General features: G+C 44.0%; 1 protein-coding gene across 1 annotated transcript; it reads left to right on the forward strand.

The window, feature by feature from the left end:
* Positions 1–149: 149 nt before the first annotated feature.
* si:dkeyp-69e1.8 (uncharacterized protein LOC100001340 homolog) lies at positions 150–4,826 on the forward strand. Its single transcript, XM_056401300.1, has 3 exons — positions 150–307; positions 762–901; positions 2,402–4,826. The coding sequence occupies exons 1-3, from the start codon at positions 283–285 to the stop codon at positions 3,251–3,253; spliced, it is 1,017 nt and encodes a 338-aa protein (XP_056257275.1). The 5' UTR covers positions 150–282; the 3' UTR covers positions 3,254–4,826.
* The last annotated feature ends 5,862 nt before the right edge of the window (positions 4,827–10,688 follow it).

Genomic DNA, 10,688 nt, shown 5'->3' on the forward strand with positions numbered 1-10,688 from the left:
CTAAGCTGTTGTAATTCAAGCCTCTAAATTGTGATCTAAAAAAAAAATGGGTTTAAGTGATTAAAAAACTATGTACTCATTTTTACACCGGACCCTGCGCGGTCCCCGGGCCGCAGGTTGAGAAACCGTGCCTCAGCCGCCACAACAGATGGAGCTGTGTTCACCTCTGGAGAAGTGGCGAGTCCAGGACCAGAGGCGGGTCTGACTCAGGCTGCAGGAACCAGGAAGTGTTTTCTCATCCCTGATTCAACACTAACCACCGGCAGCGAACAGGAGGAAGAAATGTCCGCGTCTTCTTCACAGTCAGGTAAGTCCCACAGTTCATGTGTAGATGACTTGTGTTTTCACTAACCGTGTCTGAGAGACACCAACAGGAGAGAAGTCAGTAGGCGCGGCTTCCCGCTGCGTGTTTTCGGGTAATCGTGCGGTTTGACGGCAGCTGCAAAGGGCGCTGTCACTTCTGGGGAAATTTTTATTTTTTTTAAAGCGGTTCTGGCTTCACGGACTGATGACATGATATCATATCAAACAGCACGCACAATGAACAGATAGGCTTTTACTTGTTGTACATGCACGCACAAGGAGGTTATAGGAGTTCAAGTAATATTATCTTTATGCATTTGAGAAAAACTTGTGTAGCTTCTCTCTCAGTGTGCAGTCAGTGTGACATATAAACAAAACCATGTACAGTGAAAATGACATTTTCTTTCATCCCCCCCTCCACTGCTGTGTATCCTGGGCCTGTTCCTCCGGATAAGCAGAGCTGAGGCTGGTGGTGCTGGGCCGGGCCGGGGCAGGAAAGAGACCAGCAGTCAACACCATCCTGGGCCTGCAAGACTCGGAGCAGGGCACAGACGCCCAGGAGTGTAGTAAACACAGAGGAGAGGTCGCAGGCAGACAGGTGAGAGTGAAATACACACAGAAAATACACCTGCAGTAGTACATATAAGGCCAGTAAGGCAAGGGTAATAAAGACGCATATCAGAGGCTTTTACACAAAACATGTCTGGAACATTATTATCAATATCACATTGTGGCTTTTACAGGATTTTAATCTCTCCTGGGCAGTGACCACATCTCTGATGAACAAGTTTATAAGCAGCAGCAGCAGCTTTATCTGGAATGACATCAATTGACAACCACAGTTAGAAAAAGGCACCTTAAATTTAAAGTTTTTTTTGGATGCAAAATCAAATCCAGTTGCAAACATTATGGCCAAACTAAAGTTATAATCCTTAAGACCTCAGATGTGGTCGGTTCGGGAACACTTGTAGTTACTGGAGGAAACTCTAAGAATAGAAACATGCTTCTCCGTCAGCCAATAAAGAGACCATGATGAAGGACTGAATGTGTCGTTGGAATTTGTTGTAGCTATAATTGTACCAATGCAAACATTGTCCAGCTCATAAAACCTGGAACCAGCTCTTTTGGATTATGTCATTATGTGACATTCATTCAGCTCAGTGTAACCCTTGTCCAGACCATTTGAATCCAGTGCAGGGATGGCTGAACACTATATAGCAGAGGCAGCTAATGGGTATAAATACATGGAGTGGCTACAACAAGAGATATACAGCCATAAATTTGATTGAAAATGTTAAAAAATTAAAACTTAAATAGAGGAATGCAATACTCAAATCCTGACACAGGTCATTAAACTCCAAAAAGTCTGAAATTAAAATAAAGGAAAATAATATCTTATGTTAACTGTAAATTTATTGTAGGTATTAAATTTGAGTTTTAGACTGGTGGAAAAAAACGAATAACTCGCTAATAACTCAACAGTAATGATGCTGTTTAATGTCACTTTATTAACAGACACAAATTTAAAAAATAAAATAAACAATCATTGTGCAAAGTGTTGAGGGCTAAAAGGTCTGCACTACTAGACATTAAGAACATGTTATTTTCCCTCTGATTATCTAAAAATTAATCTGAAATTCTGTAGTAGGATTTAGAAAGTGTTTAGCAGTAATAGGAAGTAATAGTTATTTCTACATGCAAAATTAGTGGTGTAGTCCTGGTGTTCACATCTGAATTTTCTGCCTCTATTTTAAAACATCGTTTACAGGAGAGCAACAACAAAAGTCTGTGTAAAAGAAATCATTTCAACATGGTTTGGTCTTAATTTTAATTTATTGAGATCTTAAAAAGCATTAATTTTTGTGGGTACATATAATATATATATTTATACATCTGCATATTTGAGTACATACATGATACATGCACCACATATCTGCATACACAAATATTTACTGTCCAGCTTTCCATGGATTACTGTCACCTCCAGTGTAATCTATTCAAATCCTACTTGTCCTATCTTCTATTTGCTTACAGTAACACATCAGTGACATCAAACACTGTTCAACCTTGATGTTATGCTTCTGCCGGCTCTGTGTAGGTGGCTGTTGTCACCAGTCCAGCCTGGTTCGGCTCCGACTGCGACCCAGAGGAAAGGAGAAAACACATCTCCTCCTTCATCGCCTTATCCAGCCCGGGGCCACATGCCTTCCTGCTGTGTGTCCCTGTGAATCAGCCCGCTGACGGAGAGGCCAAGGCGCTGGCTGCCCTGACGACGCTGTTCGGCCCCTCCGCAGTCACCGGAAACACCATCATACTCTTCACCCACACGGAGGAGCTGGAGGAGGACGAGCGGCTGGAAGAATACCTCGTCACTTGGCGCAAGGACCTCCAGGAGCTGGTGGAAAAATGCGGTGAGCGCTACCACACCCTGGAAACCCGCGGTGGGGAACCGGAGGAGAGGAAAGCTGTGGAGGAGCTGCTGGAGAAGGTTGAGCAGGTAGTGACGGAGACACGACACTTGAGCTGCCCTTTGTACCGAGAGGCCGAGGAGAGAGTGAGAGAGAGGCAGGTAGAGATAGCGAGACAGAGAAGAGCAGAGGAGCTGAACGACCAGGTGTCTCCCTCAGACTCACAACCAGAGGAAAATGTTACGGAAGAGGAGATGGAAGCGGTCCGGGCGGAGGCAGAGAGGAGCGTGGGAGACCTCGACGTGGATATAGATAGTATTTTCCCCCCTGCCGATGTCTCAGCCTCCTCCCCCGCTCCCTCTTCTCTGTGGGAGAAGCTGACGAGCTGGGTGAGGTGGCTGACTACACTGGTGAGGAGGGAGGCCTTGTTCGGAGCCCTGGTCGGCCTGTTCGTGGGAGGGCCGTTCGGGGGTATGGTGGGGGCCACTGTGGGATCAGTGGCTACCGAGGTGGGGAGAAGGAAAACGCAGAAAACTAAATAAGAGATAATCTCAAATTTTAATATATTACACATTAAGTTGCACCTTAAAGTCACTTCACTGTGTTCAGCAAACCGGCGTATTATTAAGCTAGGGGCTCACCAGCTAGCACTTATAAGGATAGTATTTATGCCTGACCACTACACTATTAATCACCACTCTGTATTAGCTGATTACTTTGTTAATGGTAAACAAATTGTGCTTAATGGACCAGTAATAACACATTAATAGGAACAATGTTTGGGTTGCCAGGTTTGAAAAATCCCTTTGGCTGGTGTTCATCTTCCTCTGGAATAATTTGCTCTGTGTTATCAGTTAGCGTCTTGATCCCTCAACCTCCTCAGCCACTAGTTATTAATACAAGCTACAAGTCATAAATGTAAATGATTAAATTCTCTCCAGCTACAGTAATACATTAAGTCTGGGAATACAAATGTTGTTAAACCTGTCGTAAGTATTTTCTTCGGCCACTTGGGGGCTTTAAACAAAACATTGACACGTCACCTTTTTACGTTTATATGGCGAACTTGTTAGCAAATGCTTGCTAATTTAAACATCCAGCAGCATTAGCATTTATTTGGACTCGTGTTTCTGGTGACCATAATGAATGTAAAAGCCCAATATTCACTTTCTGGTATTTCTTTATCTTCTGTTTGGCGCTGGGCAGATAGTGCACAGTGGGTTTCCAGAGGTTTTCCCCCTGAAAACAGCTGCTTTCAGGCGCACACATAGGTCGTAAAGATGGACGTAGCCTCCGTGACGTCACCTGTAGGTTCTGAAGAGCGTTTTTGAAGCTCAGAGTGGGCTGCTCCGCCGTCGCCATCTTGGCAGTGTTTGACTCCGCCCCTAATTCCCGGCCAATCCACACAGGGCAAAGAGTTTGGGCCTCTGTGGAGCTGAGACGTCGCTGCATGCCGGTTTGTGGTAAGCATGCGCTCACCCACCTGTCACTCAAAGTCGCCACACCCTCAATTATACATAACTTTAAATTTAAACTGGTGAATTATATAAAAATTCACCCCCGTACTTTTACCACAAAGAGGGAAATTAGCTTTTTTTTTTAAACCAAAACCGTTTTTTTGTACCAGGCTTTTCTGCACTTCTCTGTTGGCTTCAGGAAGCTGTGAGGGGGAACTACAACATTAAAGTTTCCATGAAAAACAAAACAAAACAAAGTGTTTAAAGACGTTAAAGCTCTGCAGAGCTGAGTCATGTCATAATTATCATTTATTAATGCAGCTTTAAATAAATCGCATTGTTGGAAGAAACACAACAGCCGAATAGATTCATCACTACCTGGCGGCCAAGTTGTTTTCTCACAAGTGGCTTATTATTGATCCATAAAGAAATGATACATTATTTTATTAACCGTTAAAGTGATTAGTTACAACTGTCACACACTTTTTATGAAGGGGTTAGAGCAGATGGTTAAAAACACTCAAAGATGCAATACTCAGAAACATCCACAAGGGGGAGACATTGACTATAATATCTGAGAAGTTTAAATGCTTGAGGTGAACTGAGAGATACTTATTTCCTGCTTATCAAGCAAATAAAAGCTGCTGCTTTAAGAAGATTTCACTGTTATTTTTATTGAGATCTTTGAATCTGAAATGATTCATTCTTATAGAAATGATCAAGTTATGGAGAATTCTGTCCAGTTTATAGATGGTCAGAAAAGGACAGAGGTGAACTTTAAGCATGAGGTTTTTTCTGTATTTTCTGAGATGCATGATTATGAAAAACATCATTTTGCTGGAGAGTGAGGTGAGAGGCTAAAGATAGCTGCGGTGCGAGGAACAAAAGCCCAGGATTCCTGCTGCTTAAACTCAGCTGAGCATAAAGCAGCCGCCTCAGACGTCCAAGACTCTCTCTCCCCCTCACACAATGGCAGGTTATGGCTTTGACATTGATGTAATTGATACTCTGCTAAAACCGTCAGTCATAACCCATCCTTACATCTCTCTCTCTCTCTCTCTCTCTCCCGCACTCGTTCGCTCTCCCTCTGTCTCTAAACTGCCGGCGGCTCTGCCTCAGGAACAGCTAGGCGTTTCCGAATGTGGGTGGTCCGGCCGGGGTGGGAGAGAGAGAGAGGGAGAGAGAGAGAGAGAGAGAGAAAGAGAATTAAACCAGCTCTCATGTTTCCCAAAAAGAGAAGGGAGGGAGGGAAAGACGCGAGAAAGAGAGAGTGGGGAGAGAGTGAGTGAGAAGCAGCGAATGCGAGGGAGAGAGAGAGAGCGAGAGTCAAAGGCAAGAGAACAAGCTCTGGGACTACATCTGTCTTCCAGATGTGGCCTCCACAGTTGTCTGAAACAGGAAAAAAAGAAGGTTTTAAAAGTAAAGGAAAATTGGTGCTAAACAGTTTTTTATTGTTAGGGATTACACATACAGTATAGACTACATTATACAGCGCCGGCTTAAGGATCCACCAGCCAGGTTATGCTGCCCCTTTTTTCTCTTTATGAGGCAGCAATGAAACAGCATACCAGACCCCTTGAAGTTAATGTATATGAAAGAACACCTGTCCAAATATTATTCAGTCCTGGTGGATACACATCACGCATAAGGCAGAGAGAGAGAGAGAAACGATAGAGTTGGCCTCATGGAGGAAAATTAATGAGAATTTTCTGAAGGGAAATTTATTTCTCGAGGAAGACAAAACACAAAAGTATCAGAGATCAAAAGTAGCACAAATCAAGGCCAGAGTGTCGGCGGTGGAGGCCGGTATCAGCGCTGGAAGTTCAGACCTCACTGGGACTGAGAGAATTTAAAAAAATAAAAATTAAAAAAATAAAGAAATGCAGAGTTGATTTGTGCCTGTATGTGTTAGCAAAGCCAGAATCTGAGCAAACATGCGAGGGAATCACCAGTGAGCCATCATTAACACACAGGCTGTAACTTCTGCTCCTCTCCCTCAGAGCAAAAATGTTGTTCTAAGGGCCTTGTGGTCCCTCGTCGGATCTGAGTGGGGGTGGTGGGTGGTGGTGGTGGGGGTGGTGGTGGTGGTGGGGGGTTGGTCCGCTGTGAGACGTGGACACCGCAATATTTTTTTGTTATCATCGCGCCCTATGGGCTGGAAAAGACAGCAAACCAAAGGAAAATAAACAAGATGACACACTTTTTCCCCTAACAGCACAAGGCCGTTCTCTCACTGCTGGTTTTCACCGACATCACACTTTATCATTTAACGCGCCAGATTCTTTGTGATAATAACAGCATTAGTTTTAAACTTTTTTTTTTTTTTTTTTAACTGACCTGAATATTTTCGTTCCCCAATTCAACATTTGAACATTTGAACTGATTGTTTGCTTCTTGTTTGTTTGATTAATCTGAGCACGATAATGATGTGAAACTGCTGAACAGCCCCGGATGAATTCGAGAAAATAAAATTTCACATACAAAAAGTAGAGTTACATGAATTAGAAAAAACAGAGAACCCCGAAATGATTATGTACAAATAACAGAGTTTAAAACTTCTGACAAAAGTCCTGGAATTAATTTATGAGCAAGTCAAACATAATTTTTAAATCACGAAAGAACAATAAATGTCACAAAAAATATGGTTATTGTTACTTCTCAGTTTTGAATTGTATTTAAAAAAGAACAACCAAAGGATGTTTTTTATTATTGAATACCAACATTTTATTTTGAAGTAAAATATATATAGAGCCAAAAAGACAACAGAAATATGTTAAGTTAGAAATACAGCAATAATATAATAATAAAATGTGTGTGTAACATAAAATCATAGAAAGTGAAAGAACGGGATTCACACGAGAGAAACAGTTTAAAATAACACACACACACACACACACACACACACACACACACACACACACACACACACACACACACACACACGTCGTAGATCAAATGTATAAAATTCAACCGAGCAATTCAAGTGGATTTTTCTCAACAATGTGACCTCAGGCAGCAAACTTTCTATCTGATCCCGCGGCTGTGTGTGTGTGTGTGTGTGTGTGTGTGTGTGTGTGTGTGTGTGTGTGTGTGTGTGTGTGTGTGTGTGTGTGTGTGTGTGTCAGCAGGGCTGAGACAGCGGTGTCCAACAGCCGGCTCTCTCCTCCTCTCTCTGGGTGTGCTCACTGTGAGCCCTCTCATCTTTTTCCCATTAGTGCTGTTTTCATGTTCTTTCCTAGCGTGAGCGTGTGTGGCTGCAATTGTTTATGAAGCAATGCTCGCCCCATCCAACTGTGTGTTTGTGTATGTGTGTGTGCGTGTGTTTGTGTGTGTGTATGTAACTGTGTGTGTGTATGTCCAACATGAATTTATGCAACAAATTGCCCAGAATGTCATATATATACATATATATAGATATAGATATATATATACACAAAAAAGCTGAATGCTAAATCATATTATTTATTAAATATTAAATAAGCATAAAATGTAATTTTAAAAGTGTATTGTCTACTCCTTCTATTATTGTTACCACTTTGAAATCCAGGATATGAGCTGCAAAATTTAAAGCAATGGTTCCCAACTTTATTTTTTTCAGATGTACCCCCGCAGCCCCAAACACGAGTTTCCATTTACCAACATCACCCTCGTGTTTCAAGAGTGTCATTTGACTTGATTTTAAACTGGATCAGTCAGTCTCATTTAACACTATGTAAAAGTGAATAATTGTACAATCAGTTTTCATATAATTTAACTGGTTTGCAGTTATTCTGCTTGTGACAGCAGCTACAGACGATCTTCATCCAGAACTTTACTTTCTTTACTTTTAGCTGTTTCAGTATTAATACTTTTATACTATTTAAACTAATACTGGCAACTGATAAAGTTCTGGGAATCACTGATTTAAAGTAATCACCAAAAATCTACTCACTCAAAAATATTCCTATTGATTCTCATTAATATTTGTTCTCCTAAATTTCACACACAGAAAGAGAAGGTGTCTGTTTATTATCTTCAAAAATACTGAAGCACTTGCACCTGACGTAAAGCAGCTTCCTTCCATAATCCGAGCAGAACATGTCTTCACCACATGGAACAAGGTGTCAGGACAGACAGGAGGGAAGAAAGAAAGAAAAAAAACAACAGGAAAGAAGCCCCCAGACAACATGAATAAGAAATCACACACAGCTGCCGAGGTTACGGCTCCGGTGGTGGACACACACCGACTGAACCGGCCGCACATGCACCAGCAGCTGAACCGCTTTTGACTCAAGTGGAGGTGCGCAGGGCGAACCAGCCAGCGTGACAGGCAACCTGCGTCCTGACCTGAGCACTGTCCAGATGTGACGGAGGAAGTCCTCTCATGGACTGGGACTGGAGAGAAGAAGAAGAAGAAGAAGACACAGCAGGAGGAGGGGGAGGAGGGGGAGGAGGAGAGGGGTGAGACTTGGATGATACTGTGTGGTCTGGTTCAGGTTTGCGCGCCCTGCCGTCATCTGTCTGTTTAAAGGGAATTTCTAAATATGGTCACCACATTTATTTTCACTCTTACAACCTTAACATAAGTTCTGTCACTTGAAAACCAAAAAGGCATTTGGGCTTAACTAATACCCCATGGACATGTCAGCTTCAGATGACATTAAATGGTTCCAGTTCGACTCAGTTCCCTTGCCAAGGAGCAGATAAACAGCGAGTAGGAGGGTAAGGTCGTGGACTGGTGTGTGTCTTACAGGCGCATGGATTAGCCTGCTGCGCGGTGAGCGGAGGGAGTGTGGATGGACGAGGACGGCGAAGAGGAAGAGGTGAGCTGTTGCGAGGTTTTAACGTGTGCTGCGGGAGGAGGGACGTAACAGGAGGACGAGGAAGTCCGGGGCCAGATAAAGAAGTGGGAAAGCTGGAGCTCTGTTAGTGTGACAGGTCTGAGGAGTTAGTGGTCTCCCACCACACCTCCTGCAACAGATGGGCTTTGAGGAGTCTAAGAAGGGGATTGGGAAGGGAGGAGGGGGGGGGCAGGAGGCTTCAGTCAGAACAGAAGACAACTCACTACTTGTGTAGCTGTGGTGCGGGTGTTGGATGGCCCCTGAGCTCACCATAATTGATGAATAGTGTGGTCCACATTAAGTGACATGCGCCGTTGGCTGTAAGTGGGTGCGATGATTGGGCGCCTTTTGAAGCCGGGGGCCGCGGGCTGTGTTTGAACCGTCAGCAGAGACCCCTTTTCCTCTGTAAAGGACACCAGCCTGTGGTTTGGTCGCAGCCTCGGCACACAGGCCGAGCTCAGCACACACACACACACACACACACACACACATGCACATACATACAAACAAACACACACACACACGTTACCCTTCAGTAGTATTGCAGGGTTTTGGGGGAGGTGATTGTATTATTCCTGCTGCAACACTGACTTAATTCAAGGCAGATCTGACCCGAGCTCGTTCTTCTCCACTTCTGCTCTATTGGATCAAGTCTTAATCCTGCCCTCGCCACATGAATGGGAGACACAAAGAGGAGCTGCACTCACTCCTGCCACATACATCAGATGTCACTCAGGTCCATATGCTGTCATGCAGCTCATGACGGGTATCACCGTGTCATGTGAAAGCTGAAGGAGCTTAATGGAGGCCTAGAGAGACCAGAGCTAGAGACAGACATGCGGGAAGATTGGAGCCACGTCTTGTGCAGATACAGTACAGCGCCGTCAACCTGGAATTGATCTTCTGTTGCCCTGTTGTTTGCACAGATCCACACATCCTCCGCCAGGAAAAAAGCCAGAGGAGCTGACCCGCGACACCACTTCAGAGTCGTCGGCGCACAAAACAATCTCTAAATAGGAGCGTCTTAGGAGACTCTTTACAGAAAGCTATGACTAACACACCCAAAGCACCTCAAAACAACTCCTGCTCAAGAGCCCGTTGTTGTCATATCTTTTCAAAGGATGCAAAAACCCAAAACACACGCTCCGCTCGCACAAGACCTTGAGCTAACAAGGGATGCAGGCGAAGCTTTCCGGGCTTTTCCAATAACTGTGTGCACCAGACAGAAGATCGCGGGGCAGAGGCACTTGCGGTGGGCTCGACGTTTAGTGTGTGTCACGGTCCAGCTCCCACGCAGTGGAAACACAGAGGCCCCGGGGGCGGCGGGTGCTACTGAGGCCCCCTGATCCCCACTGACGCCCCAGGGGTAGACATGCCCTTCAATCTCCATCTGAAATGAGAGACAGGCCATCGGTGCTCAGGAATGGGCCTCTGATTTGTTCTGTGGTCCCTTTGAAACCATGCATCCTGCAGAAGAGAGGAGAGAGGGAAACATCAAGTAAACATGACAGGCAGGATGGAGGAGAAATAAGATTAAGATGTGCAGCTGCAGTGGCTTTACTTTGGCCCAGAGAGGGCAGTGGAATCAATGTGGAAATGATAAGGTAGTGTCAAGAAGCGGGGACTTTTTTTTTCTTTTTACATCTCATTATTTTTAAATCCCAAATAATATTATCTGTCAAAGAAAAAGAAACGTGGTA

This window comes from Seriola aureovittata, chromosome 17, assembly GCF_021018895.1.
Source record: "Seriola aureovittata isolate HTS-2021-v1 ecotype China chromosome 17, ASM2101889v1, whole genome shotgun sequence".
In the NCBI taxonomy this organism is placed as follows: domain Eukaryota; kingdom Metazoa; phylum Chordata; class Actinopteri; order Carangiformes; family Carangidae; genus Seriola; species Seriola aureovittata.